Source organism: Toxorhynchites rutilus, chromosome 2 (genome assembly GCF_029784135.1).
Source record: "Toxorhynchites rutilus septentrionalis strain SRP chromosome 2, ASM2978413v1, whole genome shotgun sequence".
Lineage (NCBI taxonomy): Eukaryota > Metazoa > Arthropoda > Insecta > Diptera > Culicidae > Toxorhynchites > Toxorhynchites rutilus.
This window is the reverse complement of record NC_073745.1, coordinates 20,312,446-20,329,996: the sequence shown is the minus strand read 5'-3', so window position 1 is coordinate 20,329,996 and position 17,551 is coordinate 20,312,446. Positions and strand designations below refer to the sequence as shown.

General features: G+C 41.1%; 2 protein-coding genes across 2 annotated transcripts in view; one reads left to right on the top strand and one right to left on the bottom strand.

Moving 5' to 3' along the window:
• The first annotated feature begins 378 nt into the window (after positions 1–378).
• Positions 379–1,541, top strand: LOC129768028 (60S ribosomal protein L18a). The gene is made up of 3 exons (XM_055769389.1): positions 379–514; positions 892–1,248; positions 1,310–1,541. Exons 1-3 carry the CDS (start codon positions 497–499, stop codon positions 1,466–1,468), a joined length of 534 nt encoding a protein of 177 aa, XP_055625364.1. The 5' UTR covers positions 379–496; the 3' UTR covers positions 1,469–1,541.
• A 7,111-nt stretch (positions 1,542–8,652) lies between these two features.
• The window catches only part of LOC129767294 (uncharacterized), a 66,170-nt gene continuing 57,271 nt past the window's right edge, over positions 8,653–17,551 (bottom strand). The window contains exon 5 of the mRNA XM_055768009.1: positions 8,653–10,980. Coding sequence (XP_055623984.1) covers positions 10,858–10,980 — 123 coding nt within the window. The 3' untranslated portion in view covers positions 8,653–10,857. The remainder of the gene's footprint in view (positions 10,981–17,551) is intronic.

The window sequence follows — 17,551 nt, the reverse complement described above, 5'->3', positions numbered from 1 at the left end:
ATCTTCTATGTTGGATTCCAGCATTCAATTTTTGTTTTATATCATATTATTAGAATTCATATTAGTCTTAGTTTGTGTACAATTATATATTAAATTCGTTTATTTTTTTTTGCTTTCCGTCCATTATGAAAATGCACACTATAAAATGTCCCATGGTAGTTATGCAATTGTGTGGACAACCGCAAAATTCGACTGAGCTGAAGAGCAGTTCCAAATGAGCAGCTCTCTTGTATGAGCTGAACGGCTCTGAGCCGCTCACCATGATGAGCTGATTCGCCCATCTCTACCACATACATGCATACAAATTAGATGCAAACACGCTATGTATCGAGAAAATAATTCCCATCTTTCTATTTCATTCTTTCTTTCAGACTGACATCCACAATCGCCGCAAAGCGCCGCTTCAGCTCTATACAGCTTACGAAATGTCATTTTGGTCTCATCGAGCCACCGTCAAAGTTCTTTTCCGTTTCCTCTTTCGTGAAGCGCAGTCAAAATGAAAGCTAAAGGAGTGGTAAAAATCCCAAATTTTCCAATATTTTGTTAGGTTTTCGGTGTTTTAAAGTGCAAAATTTTTTTCGATGGCAATGCAGCCGAATGAATTGATTCGATATGCGATTAATATTAGTTCCAAATCAGGATAAAAATTCAGACAACAGTGCCGTGTTTTCATATATTGTACCGTGGTTGATAACTAGATAATAATGTTGTAAACAGTTTTACATGTTAGAATATATGTTCAAACCGAGAATGGATGGAAAGCTCATAGAACAAAGTTAGAAAAACAAAATTCGCGTTCCTTTGCTTCGAAACCATGAAAACCGTTGATTTGCACCGAAACGTCAAACTGTGTATAACCTTGTATTGATTGTATCGTAATGTTTTCCACAGCTGAAGGAATATCAGGTCATCGGGCGCAAATTGCCCTCGGAGAAGGACCCCAACCCTCCGCTGTTCAAAATGAACATTTTCGCCTCCGACCAGATTGTAGCGAAATCACGTTTCTGGTACTTCTTGCGGCAGCTTCGTAAGTTCAAGAAAGCCACCGGTGAAATCGTTTCGGTGAAGCGTATCTTGGAGAAGACCCCACTACGAGTTAAGAATTTCGGTATCTGGCTGCGCTACGATTCCCGTTCCGGTACCCACAACATGTACCGCGAGTACCGTGACCTGACTGTTGGCGGCGCTGTGACGCAATGCTACAGCGACATGGCCTCTCGCCATCGTGCTCGTGCTCACTCGATTCAGGTACGTTTGTTAGTTTCAATGTATCGAAATGATTTCTAATGTGTTTTCTATTTATGTACAGATTATCAAGGTTGAGGTTGTGGAAGCTTCCAAGACCCGTCGTGCCCACATCAAGCAGTTCCACGATTCGAAGATTCGCTTCCCGCTGGTACAGCGGTATCACCACAAGCGCTACAGGAAGCTGTTCTCGCTGCGCCGACCGGATACTTACTATATGTAAAAAGTTTGGTGGTTTATTATTAATTCCAATGTTTTGGGGAGTAATAAAATCCGAAAGATGCTCTGAAGGATTATGTGCGCGTTGTTATTTCGACTTCCCAAAAATCAATCGATTGAAGTGATTATGAATTGAGGAGGTTTTAAACTTTTCAGTACATTCGCCTCTAAGACAATTGAAGTGATATGTACATGTGCTCGATAGTAAATTTGTTCGTGTGGTATGAATTCGATTTATGAAGGATAATTATAAAGGATTTATAACGGACTCTTCACAAGTAAAAAGTGCTTAGGCTCGAGCAACAAAGCTAATCGGTGATCATCTTCGATTACCGATGTCCAGGTATGGGCAAAATCGCTTCGAAATTCGTTCAATAACACTCATCCACAGATAAAACTCACCCTTCTATTCTCCGTTTATGCACTTTAGTTGAGACAGCAAACATTTACCTATCCTCTTCGCAAAGTTCATTCTCGAGTTTAACGGAAAAGTACTGTCTCGATTCCGCTCATCTTTTCTCGGAGAATTTTGCATTCCCTCATTTGCCTCTCGGAATGATGTTAGATGGTGATAGAATCAAATCGGAAACTTTTGCTTGAGCCAGCGAGTGTCTGTAAAATCATTCGGCAGTAAAATATAGGTAGATACACCATGCCTCGCTTTACGGCCTAGATTCGTTCCACAAAATTTGGCCGCAAAGCGAAAAGGCGCAATCAATTATTCTAATACAAATTCATCCAAGTTCAATCGGATCGGTTCCAAATTTAGTTAATATGTAACATGATTTATCATTCAACATGCATTATTTTATTTCTTTTGAATCAAAAAAGCATACATAACAAGTCCACATATTTCTACAAAAAATAATAAATATATATATATATATATATATATATATATATATATATATATATATATATATATATATATATATAAATGGATTTCTGTCTGTCTGTCTGTCTGATTCTTATGGACTCGGAAACTACTGAACCGATCGACATGAAAATTGGTATGTAGGGGTTTTTGGGGCCTGAACTATCACGTTCGTGATAGTTTGAGACCCCTCCCCCCTCTCTAAGGGGGGCTGCCATACACACGAATCACAAACATCTGCAATACACGAGAACTAATCAAGCACAATTTGGGATGTGAGGGTTTTTGGGTATGAGAAATGTTTCTATGATGGTATGACACCCCACCCTTCTCTGGAATGAAGAGGGGGTCCCATAAAAATATTACACCCATACCCATTTTTATTTCATTTGAATCAAAAATTAAATTCTTTTAAAACAAAAATACATCCATAACATTAACATAAAACATACAATACATACAACATACATACATAAAAACCAACAATAATCAATAAATTAATATGAAACAAATTTATGTTACATGAAATATGTGTATGTATAAATACCTAATTTTTTTGACGTAGAACTACGTCTTTCATTAAGGGTGTCAAATCAGAAAACAGGTCACGTTTTTATGAAATAAAGTTAACGTTAATAACTATTTGTGCCGCGAACGGATTTTGGCGATTTACATACTAAACGAATCGGAAATTCCGTAAGATTTGTTTAATATGCCATACATTAGAATCCCCTGGTTAGTAAATGGTTAAAATTAATGAAAACTTTAGGTGTTTCTATTTTCTCATACATTTGTTCTGTCCATTTGAGTGCTTTCCCGAACAGAGCTACAATAACGAGCAACTTATCGACGACCAACGGAGAGGAAATCGTAGGATTTAAAGTCTCCGTGAACAAACGAAAAGAAGAAGAATGAAGGGGAATACTTGCCAAGAGTATAAACAGTGGATCTCGCTGAGGCAAACTTTCATTCGGCATCGGACTGTTGGGTAATCCAGTTCACTTTGCTTTCGCTGCGCTTCGATCTAAAGGCGCGTCTACATTATGCTGATCGGCCTGTACCAGGCGGTACATTCGGTTCTTTATGTAATGTGGATGCCCCATTGGGTGCACGAAGCCGAAGCCCTATCGGATGCACGAAGCCGTCACGAACCTACGAAGCACAATGTCATCAACGCTAATTTACTTCGTTTTGTTTTGGTTCGACTTTCTCGAACCGGACCCACTTGTTTCGGGTTGGGTTCGGTTTGTTTCGAGTCGGTTTTCGGCACGTCGGCAAGCCCGGGCGGTACGTCCACATTTAGTCGGCTTTACCGAGCGGCCAAGGCTGCTCGGCGTGATGTGGACGCGTCTTAAGATTGGACCCCACCAGTGGTAATCCAACTTGGAAATCGTCGTTTGATTTTTCTGTTCGTTTTTCAAGTTATACGTATCGTGTGTTCTTCTTTCCGCATCATAAATTGGACGTTTCGCGTAGTGTGCGATGAGCAAGAAGAAGAGGAAGGCTCGAGCCCTGCGAAAAACGATGGGTGTTACAGCAGAGTATAAGCTCTGTGGCATAATTCAGTCTTTTTCCAAGCAGTTAACATTGTTTATTTTCCGTCTTCATAAGGGCTTCGTTGGTGTCTTTGAGAATGCATCAATGCATTAAACTGACGTTATGGCGAAGCAGACGTTAAGGTTGTGCACCAAAAAATTATTTGGGAATACCAAGCATCTTGAATATCTTACTGGAATGTTATAAGTTATTTGGGTTCGCGTGCCAGTCGCAAAACTGCCTTCACCTAGGATTGCATTTGCGCTAATATTGATCATAATGAAGCATTGCTACTGTTTTCGAGGTTGTTATTAACAAAAAGAGTTTATTTCTCTTGTTTAGTCATCAAGAAAGTAAATGTTCTGGAATTTTGTATGTGATTAGGTTTTGCTTGCCAGTAGCAAAACTTCCTCCACTAAGGGTGACAGCTGCGCTTCTCTCGAGCATGAGAAAGTAATGCAACTCTTTTCGAGGCCAGTAATATTAACAGAAGCGTTTCTTTTGAGAATAGCGCATAATGACGTTTCTTTTGAGAATAGCGCAATGTATGGCTCTGTATGCATGCTATGGTGAACGCTTGTTTGGCGCTTGGTTTACGCTTAGTTTGTACGAACGATATCTAGAAGTGCGATTCCATTGTTGTCATTGTTGTTGTTTACATGCGGTGCCGAAGATATATTGATGTAGTTATGAGATATGGAATAATGGTGCTGGTGCAACATGTATATAATCGATTGTAGCCGAGTCTATGTCAATTTCGAAAAAGGCCACCGGAATAGCCTTCGAGGTAAATTTTCAATGCATTGACATGAAATAAATTGCGACATACGATTGTTTTGCGAGGACAAGAATGAATCATCAATCAATTATCGTCAACTGATTCTACAATGAAAAAATCATTTCAGAGATTATTCTACTAAGCAGTTGTTTCTAAAATTTCACAGCATTATAGAATAATATCCGAAGGTATAAACAAGCGACTTATATAAAATAACAGCGTAGTTCTACGTCAACAATGCGATCGTATCTTGGACACAACCTCCTATAATTTTGACGTAGGACTACGTCTAACCGGAAGATATAGGGGGTGAAATGGAAATCTAGGCACTGAACAAGTAGGAAAAAATGCAAGATTTGGAACGCTTATAACTCGAGCATTTCTTAATAGATCGCAAAGGTTTTTGCATCAATTGATAGGAAATATATCCACGCATCTATCATAACGAATAACATTTCATTTTTCTTGAGATAAATAATTGAATAATTGTGAAATATCAAGCATTGTCAAAATGCACTATGTGCCCATTTTTGATTGGTCCATTTTGTGCTCCTCAAATCGTTCCGACCAAAACGGGCAACCAGAGCAGCAGTGAAATAGAATGAAGCACGATTGGAAAGGAAAAAGAAAAAAATGAACGAAACATTGGTCGCAGTCTCACACATGCGTAATTCTCGAGCCAGCCAGTCAGCTTAAAAATCCCCGCTCCGCTGCCGTAACGATCATTCTCATTCAAACCGTACACCACATCGGTTCGCATCACAACACATCAACAAACCAACCCAAGCAGCCATGTCTGGACATGGTAAAGGAGGAAAAGTGAAGGGAAAGGCAAAATCCCGCTCGAACCGTGTTGATCTGGAGTTCCCCGCAAGGGTAGCTAGGCCGAGCGCGTTAGTACCAGTGCACCAGTCCACCTAGCCGGCGTTATATAGTTTCGGCCGCCGAAGTGATCGAGTTAGCTGGCAAAGCTGCTCGCGACGATAAGAAAACCCGCATTCGGAACAGAACACATTCGGTTCGGTGGACATCAAGACAACAGGCAGTTGCAGCGAGTGGCGAGTGGCGAGTGGCAAACGCAATCGCAAAACGGCATCAGGTAGCAGAAGAAAAAAGTTTGTTCTTTATACAAACTGCTTTGGTGGCAAATCCAGAACAAGGCGGCATCGAGGGCGTTCGAAATGGTTTTTTTCAAAACCACGAGTACTAAGTTTTCTAAATTGGAACCATTCCATAAAACAAGGCGCTTTTCAGGGCCATTAAACCTTCCAAAAAAGAGTTTAGGAAATACAGTTCAATGCTTTCTAAAACATTATCCAAAATAATAATAAAACACAAATTGATTTTTTCATAATTTGTTTGTCAGGATATGATGAGTATGTGAATTTGGCAGTTGTTCTGAGCTTATTGATTTTCATCAATTCTTAAATTGCTTCTAGATTGAAAGTACAGTAATTTACACTTATCTCGACATTTAGCTAATTGGACGGACCTGTAATGTGACATATTTAGTTGGACATTTTTGTAAACATAGAGTTCGGGGTCCAAATTATGACCCCACATTGAAAGTCGACACTGTACCGCTGTCATCGCAAATGTTCAATTACAGGTTAAAATTACCTCCAATCCGATACTGAGTGGTGGTAATGCGACGTGCCATTGAATGTAATTTACTGTAAAATATGTCACAAGCTGGATGGGAAGAAATTTTGCAACTGTGAAAGCTGTGGCGAGGGCAAATGCAATCGCTAAACAGAAAGGTTTAGCCGAACAAGATGGGGATATCGAGTGATAACAAAACAATAAACTCTTTAGATTGAAGATAATTTTGTGATCCTGAAAAGGACCCTTTTTAGCCTGCATGTGAATCCAACGAGCGAACAAATCGTAATGAATGTATTTTTTTTTTCACTTAAATTCTTTTTATTTCTTAATTTGGTTTACATTATAATATAATACTACATTTCAAGTGATCAACCTAGGGTTCTACATCTTTAAATTGAATGTATTTTTTTGCCATCGCTCCCTTTTAACGCTGATTCGTTCGTCTCGTTGGACTCGCCCCTCTGGCTGAGTCTGCCGATTTGTCTCTATCCTGTGAGTGTGTACCGCTAGAGTATAAAACACGCGGACCCCAAAAAAATATCTTATTTTCTTTCAAACCGTAAACCCGTGTGGTTGTACGGCATCGGCATCGTGGACGTAACAAAGGAGGACAAGTTAAGGGAAAGGCAAAGTCTCACTCCAACCGTGCAGGTCTCCAGTTCCCTGTTGGTCGCATTCACTGATTGCTCCGCAAGGGTAACTAGGCCGAACGGATTGGTGCCGGAGCACCAGTATACCTAACAGCGATTATAGAGTTTCGGCCGTCGGAGTGCTCGAGTTGGCTTGCAAAGCTGCTCACGACAATCAGAAAACCCGCATCAAGAACAGAGCAGCTTCGGTTCGGCGCTCATCAAGGCAACAATTAGTTTCAGTGAGTGGCAAAGTGTTTCTCCGGCACGCGCATTAAATGTAATTTACTGAACAACATGTCACAAGCTGGATGGGAAGAAATTTTCCAACTGTGAAAGCTGTGGCGAGTGGCAAACGCAATAGCTAAACAGAAAGGTTTAACCGAACAAGATGGGAATATCGAGTGATAACAAAAACATAACACCAAAGGTTCTTTTCAGAACCATCAACATATTCATAAAGAGTAAACAGTAAACTAATCCATTTTTCAGGTAGATAGGTAGGTATTCACGTAGGAGAAGAAAATAAAACAATATATTTAGAATATATATTTAACAAAAGCTGTCCCCTTTGTATAGTCCTACGTCACTCCGGTTATGTCCCCGACATTACCCACCCGTCTTTTTTATAGATGGGGCAGATTACCCCGTCCTTCCACTCCTCCGGTAGCTGTTCTGTGTCCCAGATCCTGACTATCAACCGGTGCATACACAGTTTTCTCGGACCTCCCTTGAAGAGCTCCGCTACGAGGCCATCCTTACCAGCTGCTTTGTGGTTCTTGAGCTGATTAATGGCCTCCTTAACTTCACCCATCGTCGGGGGTGGTACGTCGTCGTTGTTCATTGCACCGGTGTAGTCCTCCTCAACGCCGTCTAGGTCTCCTGTCTGCGCGCTGTTCAGGTGTTCATCGTAGTGCATCATATGTACAAAGTTTTAATAAAATCGATGTGGGTCGCGTCAAAATTTGCTGTTTTTCGGCTGACTTGGCGTGGATTTTCTCCATATATACCGAGCAAAGTCGATAGCATCGAGCGAGTGAAAGTAATCGTTGGGAGTGTCATAATTTTTCTAGTTGTTTGGTTTGTTTGCAGCTTATCTTTAGAGAATTACTATTTGAGATATGCTAAAAAGTAGAACTATGATTCATCGATTGTGGTAGCTTGAGGCCAGAGAGGGAATATTTCTCAATCAATCTAAGCATTTCGTGACAAACCTTTCCGATAATAGTAATCGTTTATTGTTTTGTTGCGCATCAAAAAAGACGCATTTCCTCTTCGCAGCAGTATTCACAGTTGCTCTGATATAGTAACATATGTAATAATAGATTAATAGCTAAGTGTCGACGTAACATGCAACTTGTATCGTTTCGATAAATGTTTGTCCCTTACAGACAGTTCCGGTCGCGGTCATCAAAACATCCTGCCGTGTATAATGAAACAACGAGAAATCATAAAATTGTTCAAGGAGAGAAATTTTTTTTCAACTATGATTATCATTTCCCGTCAAATCACGAACATTCCAATACGACCAATTGATGTTGTTGATGTTCGCCGGAAACAGCTCACGGCGGAATCAAAGACACTGCGTGGTGCTCTCAGCGAACAGATCCAGCTGGGCTTTGTGCATCTAGACATGTCCCTCGTAAACACAATTCATATCGCGGGAAAGATAATTTCCTAATTTTATATAGGCATCTAAGACAAATCTATATTCTGTTTTGATTATTCGTTCATAAAAATGGACATTATTCCAAGTAAAACAATGGTTTGAAATATATATGAAAAGCTTTTAAAAAGACAATAATTACACATTCTATCTGAAGTATTCTCTCGCTATCAAACCTAGTTTTCAAGCGTTGATCTTAATCATATACCTACTTGTTATGCACTTATTTTCAGCCTATCAGATAATCTCTAACGAGTTAATCAGCGTTTTCGTTTGCCAAAAAAGCCACAAAGTTACACAAAATCTTTGTTTCGTCATCTCAACTCCTTAACCAGCCTTTCAAAGTTTTTCAAAGGACAAGAAAATCCCAAGAGATTAACTTGCCAGTTTACCTATGCTTCCTCTTTTATTTTCCTTAAGTATCCGTATTTGTCGTAACAGCGAAAAAAAAGTTTGATACAAAAAAAACTTAATATTAGCGAGCGACAAAAAGAAAAATGCCCGATTGAGAAGCCGGTAGTGTTCTCTTCTGCGAACACAAAACGCAACAAAAAAAATTCAACATTCGATTGGGTTGATAATTTCGCTCAAATCATACTCGTGATTCATCCGAAAAAAAACATTAACTTAACCCATTAACGACCAAGCTGTAAAAATTATTTTTTTGACGAAAGCCATTGTTGTATTTTCGATTATTATCGCTAAAGGAACTCCAATGTTCAAGAATTATGTTTTTCCCTTCTTCCATTTTCCGGGAAATGACTGTTCGAAAAATCGAACATTGGCCGAAACCCGCATTTTTTTTGCAAGTACAAACATACTGCAAACTAAAAGTCACTTCAATTAGCAAATATACGTTATTCATAAATGCATCAATTTTGGATTCCCGGAAGAACAAGAACGGGAGAATGGAGGTCTCTAAGTATAAATCCAAATTAATCCACCTAAGGTGAGATGTGGCATTTCTTATTTCATGAAATTTTAACTTATTACTGACAGGCTTTTTCTTTCAAACGAAAGCATATGCTGTGTTATTTTTATTGTTAACTGTGGAGAAATGTCAATGCTTAAAAACTAGTCTCTCCAATTATCCATTTCCCGAAAAAATCGAACATTTTCCAAAACCTGCAAAGTACCAGAGTACTGCTAAAAACAATGGCATAGAGGGTTGGGAGGTTATTATTCGGTCCGGCGGAAGAATATTCACCCAAACAATCTCATTAGGATCCTCGTTGCACGTATTGATCATTTACTCCAGCTCCTCCACAAAAGAAATTCTACGGGCCGCCATCACCTAATGTTGTTACGGACAAAAAATCATACAGATTTTCGATAATATTTGCTAAATTAATCGATATTTGCAAACATTCACAACTTAAAATGCAAAAAGAAATGAAAAACCTTCCGTCTTCTAAAGTAAACAAATCAAAATGCGCAGCGGATGTTAGATGTGTTGGTGTTGATTCAGCAGAAAAAAAAATGTTCGTTATGGCCAACGTTCGATTTTTCGAACACTAAATTTCCCCGGCTGTTATTTTCCTGTATGCGGCTCAATCGAATGATTTTCGCTCTATATCACAATGTATGTTCTTTTATCAGAGCAGTACTGTAGAAAAATTCACATATTTTTGTATTTTATTGGGGTTTTTAATGGAAATTGAAAACACCTTCCAAACATACTTGCTTTAAATCGAATTTATTATCCAAAAAAGTTACTCAAAATTGTATGAAATCGATATAAGTGGTAGCTAATAAATTAAGCTATCTTTTGGTGCAAAAACATTACCATAAGGTTCCTGTCCAAAGACATGAAAAATTATCAAAGTTGCTGTTCGATTTTTCGAACGCTTGGCCTAAAATGGGTTAAAACAAAAATCTGCTCCCATAGGAAGTCGTCCTCTTCGGCACAATCTGCTCTTGATTTAATAATGATGATGTCTCTGCTGTCTGAAATTTCGGAAACTCATTCCAACCAACCGATGATATAGAACTGAAACTTGACGTGATTGTGAACGGGTTGCAGCATTGGTTATACGAATATAAGAAAAATATATGCATGTAACTACAAAACTAATTCAACCATCTTAACAGCCATCCGCTCGAGGCTGTATCATCCTCAGAGAAATAATAAAAATAAATGAACATTATTATAACTAACAGTAGAAACGGGCAGGAAGGAACGACAACTTGTTTGTGGTCAAATAAAAGCCATTGATCGTTGTTGTCTCGACAAGTTTTCCGCTTCCTTTTCTCCACCGCGTTCTTTTCTCTCTTTTGTTTTCTCTTTCTTTTGGGGAGAGTGCACTTAAATCTGTGTGCTGAATCGTTGAACCTGAGGCCGTGGCAGATCGCCAAAAACTGTATCCCCATGGACACTCTTCGCGAGTGCCTTAATACTGGCGGCGATATCCACGTTGTCTTCGGTCAACTGGAAGAAGAAAAAGAGATTAAAAATTATTGCGGATAAAAAAGGTGACAATTATCGATAGTTAGGAAATAAGAGTTCCGAAAAACGTTCATCTTTGTTAATTAATTTTTGTACTCCCATGCCCACAAAATATATAAATGTGTTCGATGTGATGGACAACACACTAAGGTTTTTTTTATTAGATTTTAAGAGGCGTAGCACTTAAGGCTTTTGCCTCGCTGTAACATCTAGAGCTGATTAAATAACCCAGTAGTCTTCAAAAATTTTATAAGCTTTGTTTCGTTATCGGTTTATCGGTGGGATAGGATGTCGTGCAGAGAATGAGCCAGACGAAATTGTTGTCGATGTTCTTCGTAGGCTCTACATTCTGCGAGCATGTGTTTAACAGTGAGCTGCACACCGCAGGTGATACAAACTGGCTGTTCAGTTTTATCGAACAGGTACCGATGCGTTAACTTTGTGTGTCCTATTCTACAACGAGTAAGAACTCGCTGTCCCACTCTGTCGGGTGGGTCCTTCCAGCGTTTGACAGAGTGTTTTACTTCCCGAAGTTTTGTATTTGCCTGGTTCCAGATGATCTGCTGATGATGCTCTAGCTGACAATCAACCTGTCTGAAAATGTCTTCGGAAGGAATGCCGGTGTCCCAGATCTCTTTATATCGCCCAATGTTAGCCAGTCGGTCTGCGAGTTCGTTTCCATGAATACCGACATGACTGGGAACCCAAACAAGTGTGACCACCTTATTCATGGCGTAAATTTCGGCTGCTTGAATGAAAGGGTGTTTGCTTTTCCCACTTTCTATTGCGAGAAGTGCACTGGCTGAATCCGAAAAAAATGCCGTAGGTCCATCTGCTCTGCTAATTCCGTATGATAAGGCAGCTGCCTCTGCTGAGAAAATAGAGCAGACTGATGGTAGTTGGCGAGCAACAGGAGGTTCGACACCCGCGACTCCAAATCCAACTCGATCATCTGCTGCTGAACCGTCAGTGAATATCAGTTTGTGGTTACTGTATTTTCGAGCAGTAAGTTCCAAATAGCTCGTGCGAGCGATTTCTTTTGCCTGACCCGTTTTGTAAGGATTGATAGTCCAATCTACTCGCACTGGGGGAACATTCCATGGTCTGGATAGAACTCTAAGGATCTTGACGGGAGAAGGAAACTGTTCGGAGGTTAGTTTTGAAAAAAGTCTTTCTGCTTCTTCGAACATTCTGGATGAAGTTTCGTTTGAACGCTCGAGAGTGCGACAAGCACGGCGAACCAGAGTGCGACATGCCACTGAGGTGAAATCACGAACTCCACATTCGGCGTAGAGGGAAAGAATAGGAGATGATCTGATAGCACCAGATGACACTCGTAATAAGCTATTGTAAACTGGTCGTAGGCCGTGAAAGTCCGTAGGGTTGAGTAGTTCGATTTCGTAGAGAAGTTTCGAGGTTATGTTAGCATTCCATATATTCAAAAAGGGTTCTCTTTGTCCCCACCACTGGATCGCTTTGATAAAGTTGAGCCGTTGTCGCAAGTCGCTTCGTGTCTATGCGATATGCGTTTTTGTTGTCCCTCGACGATTTATCCAAGCACCTAGAACTCTTGTCGAGCTAACCTTCTGGATCACGGAGTTTCGTTATTTAAGCTTCGGTATTCGGTTGAAATGATGACGTTTTTTGCTGCAGATATGGATTATCGTGCTTTTAGATGGATTGATTGTGAAGCCAACCGATGTCGCCCACTTGTCTAACGTCTCGATGTTACGTTGCAGGTGCTTACGGGCAACTGCCGTATACTTGCTTGAACACGAACTTTTAAAATCATCTGCGTAGCCACGGAGGACACAACGGGATAACGGAATATCGAAAGCGGGATTAACAGCCAACGGGAGAAGAGTGGGAGAAAAGACCCCGCCTTGTGGCACTCCATTCTCTTGAATCATTGGTGGAGAGGTTTTTCCACCGACAGATACTCTAAATGTTCGTGTATCGAGATATTGTCGATTAAACCAAAAACCTCTGTGGCCTAAGCCGGCTTTACAGACCTGGTCTAAGATATGCGGCCTCCATGCCCGGCCGTAAGCTTTTTCTATATCAAGGAGAGCGATTTCAATATGTTCGTTTTTCTCAATAGTCTCTTCGATAGATTCCTTAAGCTCGTTGAAATAAGTTGTAGTTTCCCTGCCTGGGCAAAAAGCATGTTGTTCGTTGGCGAGTTGGCGTGGCGAGTATTCTCGAAGTGTTGAATCACTCTCTTTCAAATACCTTACCAACACACGAGGTCAGCGAGAACGGTCGATATGAGTTGATATCACTTGACAATTTCCCACTCTTTAACATGGGGATTATAATTGACTCACGCCATTCTGCTGGGTATTCTCCTCGCTGCCAGCTAGCGTTATACCCGTGGAGTAACGAACTCGTGGATGTTTTTCTGGGAAATTTGCTCCTTCCATAAAATCCAGCGGATAGCTGCGAGAACTTGAATTTAGAGAAAAATGCTTTCCAAGTTCTAACGCAATCGCTGACGGATCTTCAATAAGAACACTATGTAGATTATCTTGTCTTCCGGTAAGGCGATTGAAACGTTGCCACATTATGGTACTTGGGGTAGAGGGATTGAAGCTCGAAGCAAATTCATCCCAGGAGTTTTTTTTCGCCTTATGAATTATTTCACGAGCTTCATAACGGGCTAAACGAAAATCTTGAAAAGCTATGATTCTTCTCAGATCACCAGGGGGAAGCTTCATGGCTTTTTAAGCAGTTTCCTACGTCGTTTTATTGCCGCTGCGCATGCTGGATTCCACCAATATGCATATCTTCTAGGACGACCAAGCATGGTCCTTGGAATGGCGATCGACGCTGATTAGATAATGAAGCGAGAGATGACGGGAATATCCATAGAACAGTTATAGCGAGTGAAATCCATCATTTTGTTTTCAAAGAGTTCCCAGTTGGCCAAACGCATATTAAATCTGCTTCGTCCAGTTACTTTGGCTGGAATCCAGATCAACGAAAATTGGAAGGTGGTCGCTGTTCGCAGGGTATAAGGTGATTTTCCAGGTGAGTCTACTGACCAACGAGTGCGACGCGAAAGTGACATCTATAGCAGTGTTGGCATTACCGACAGTATTGATACGGGTGTGTGATCCATTGTTTAGTGGTGTCAACCCTTTTTCGCTGGCCCATTCAAAAATTCTATTACCGGTGCTGTTGGATCCAAGGTTGTCCCAGGATAAATGTCTACCGTTGAAATCACCGGCAAACACAGCTTGTCCAGAAATCTGTTCGGAAATGTCCATCAGTGCTTCCGAAGTGCGCAGAGCACTGTGTGTGTTGTTGTATACGCAGACGATTGTCATTTTAATAGGAGAGCGAATCTCCACAGCCACAGCCGGGATATTGGTGGTCAAATGAATCTGTGAATGTGGAACACAGCGAAGGACTCCAAGAACAGCAAACCCTGACGATTTCGGGATGATCCAGAAGAGTAGATGAAAAACTCGTACCTGCTTTCGAGCCAGGATCCAAAATGATTGGTCATGGATTCCTGGAGGCAGAGTACGAGAGGTAGATGATTCCTTACTAGTATGAGAAGCTCATCTACGTTATTCCATAAGCTCCGAATGTTCCATTGTAGTGGCAGAATACGGAAACCATCGATGGTGGCCGGTTCTTCGGAGATAGAGCTGATATCTGAATCATCCAGAGAGTGAGCTTCTGGAAGGTTAAGTGGATCAACTTCTGCGTTTATTGGATAGAGATATGGGGTACTTGCCTGGACTCCATCCAATTTCCCAATGTCAGCAGACGCCGGACGAACGTCAGATGGCTCTGGATCGTGCCCGAACGCGGCCAGCAAAGGGAGGATTGGAGGTAGAGAAGTTACATCGATTGTGGCCACAGGTAGAAACGTTACGGTGTTTGGTTGGAGTAACAAGTCCTGTGCGAAATTTTTATTCGCTTTTCGAAAACAGCTGTCCATATGTGGGTTTGACCGGTAAATGTGGCCCGTACGGGATTTCCAGGTACGTTTCAGCTTGTTTAGATCGTCGAATGTGGTAGATGTAGACTGATATTTTGAAGCCGAAAATCTTCGGGAGCTTGTTCCTTCACCAGGATCGAATGAAGGCGATAGTGGGAGCATTGTTACTGGAGCTGAAAGTGGAGCAGCGCTTGGGACTGATCGGTTCTGATTGTGTTGGAAACTTGCCTGTGGTGCTCCCAGTTGCCCGATGCCAGCAAGCGCCGAACGAACGTCGAGGTTCCCCGGATCATGTTCGGACGCGGCTGGCAAGGGGCTACGAGGGAGAATAGATGCTGAAATGTTAGTATCCAAAGAAGGGGTGTCTCTCTGGATACCTTCAAACCGACGAGCACTTAGCATTCGGGAGTTTTCGTTAGTTGTACCATTCTCGTGTCCGTTGTCATTGCCGTGTCGGATATCTTCGTCGAAATCGGCGAATTTACTCGAAATTATCACCGGAATATTTTCCGGTTGTGGTTTCGTCTTCAGTGTCGCTTAAATACATAGATATCGATGCTTGGGGTTGGTTGGTGAAAAATCGCGCATGATTTTATAAGCTTCCTTATGCTTCCGCATTGTTTCCGGCATTATATGGAAAATACGGCCGCGCTTTGTACCTTGTGACTCAGTTTACGGACACTATTAACAGGGTTATGACTATGTTGATCGACGACAGTGCCTTGTAGTGATGTGGGATCTTCAATGAGGGAATTGATGGTTGGTTTACCCTTGCCGGTCGAGAGTGATGTGCTGTTTAGACTCATCTGAAGTTGTTGTTCCTTTTTCACTTTTTTTTTGGGAGAGGCTGAGATTTTTGTGCTTGCTGTTGTTTCTGCGTTTGATGAGATTTTTGCTGTTCTTGAGACTGCTGTATTCTCTGGTTTTGAGAGACTATCCGCCGTTCCGCTTTTAGAATGTACTCCCGCAAACGTTCTCTTTCGTTTTCAGCTTTTTCCTTTGCCTTAAAGGTGCTATCGAGTTTTTGCTGCAGATCCCTCAACGACCTTTTCAATTCATCGATCTCATTCTCCTGAATTTGCATTCTTCAGAGAACGTTGTTGTTGTTAATATTGGGAGACTTCCTCTTGACAGCATCACGTGCTTGCTTCCAGGTGAGATTATTGTCAACCTTATATTTGATTATAACTTCCTCTTCACGGTATTTTGGACAGTGTCGACTGTTGCAGCTGTGCGCATTTGGCGATTCTTTCGTAATTTTCTCCGTCACAATTGGCTCAGGGCAGTGTGCACATTTAAACTCCCTTGTGCAAGATGCCTGCTGGGTATTTTCATGAGCACCTGCGCACCTTGTACATTTAACTGAGCGGGTAAGAGAAAACTTTTCTCGGCATATTTTTTGGCCATGTCCGTAGCTGCAACAGCGTCTACATATTAGAGGGGAAGGATAGTAAGCCAGGCATTCAACTCTTAGCCACCCAATATCTACGTAGTCGGGGCGGATTGCAGAAGAAAACATGAGGACCAAATTACCGCGAAATTCACGGGTTTTTGTCTTTTGATTAAATGTTGAAATAGGAAAAACATCGATAACACCTTGCGAAGCTAGTTCGGATAACAGTTTCTCCTTAGGTACTGATTTCACTTCAGAACAATAGATTTTTCCTTGTGATCGATTCATCGCTGGATGTATAATAACTTCGATACTTGTATTGGTATCAAGCTGATTAAGAGAAATTAATCCTTCCGCAATGACGGGAGACATGGTTTGTATAACGTAGCGTTTCCCTTCGTCTTCAGCGCTGACCGAGATACGATTGCAGATACTGCCCAATTGGAGTTGATTCTCAACCTGGGCTGCCAGAACAAAAGGATCAGGAAGAGATTGCTCCTTTGAAGAAGGAGAACGACGCAGAAGAAGCCATCGACAAATACCGTCATTTTCTTTTGTTCTCATATGACTTGGCAAGCGACTAGGTACTCCGTTGACAAAATCCGGCGGTTTGAATCCACCGGAATCAGTCACGGCACCCGTCATTGTGCCGGACCGCGTTGAACATTTCAAAAGAAAACTCTTTTCTCAATATAGTATATTCCAATAGAAAAAAAACCCTTCGCCACACAAAAACGAAACAATGAGAAGCGACTGCCGAAACAATAAGCCCGAAATAATGAACAAAAAGTCAACACGATCAGCAACACGTCTGCTCGTGAGAACTGTCACACTTCGAATTACAACACACTAAGGTTAATTCGGAAAATGGTGTGAAATATTCAGCCGATATAGCGATAAAGAATGCAGATCCGCGTACTGAGCGGACAGTCGTGAGGTCAATCATAGAACAGCTGTTGTTGGAAACCGATCTTCCATACATCTATTTCGCTGATTTGCAATAAAAGACGATGTACTATTTTTCATGTGGGTCTCCCGTATCACGTTCCGCCTCATTAGTCCGATCAACTAAATGAACTCATCTTTATATATAAAAGAAGGATTTTCCCACGTACGTGTAAAATATCATCAGAGGAGAACGGCTGATGAGATCAGCACGGTCAATATATTTTTTGAGTTTGTCTTCACACAAATTAAAATGATAGAGT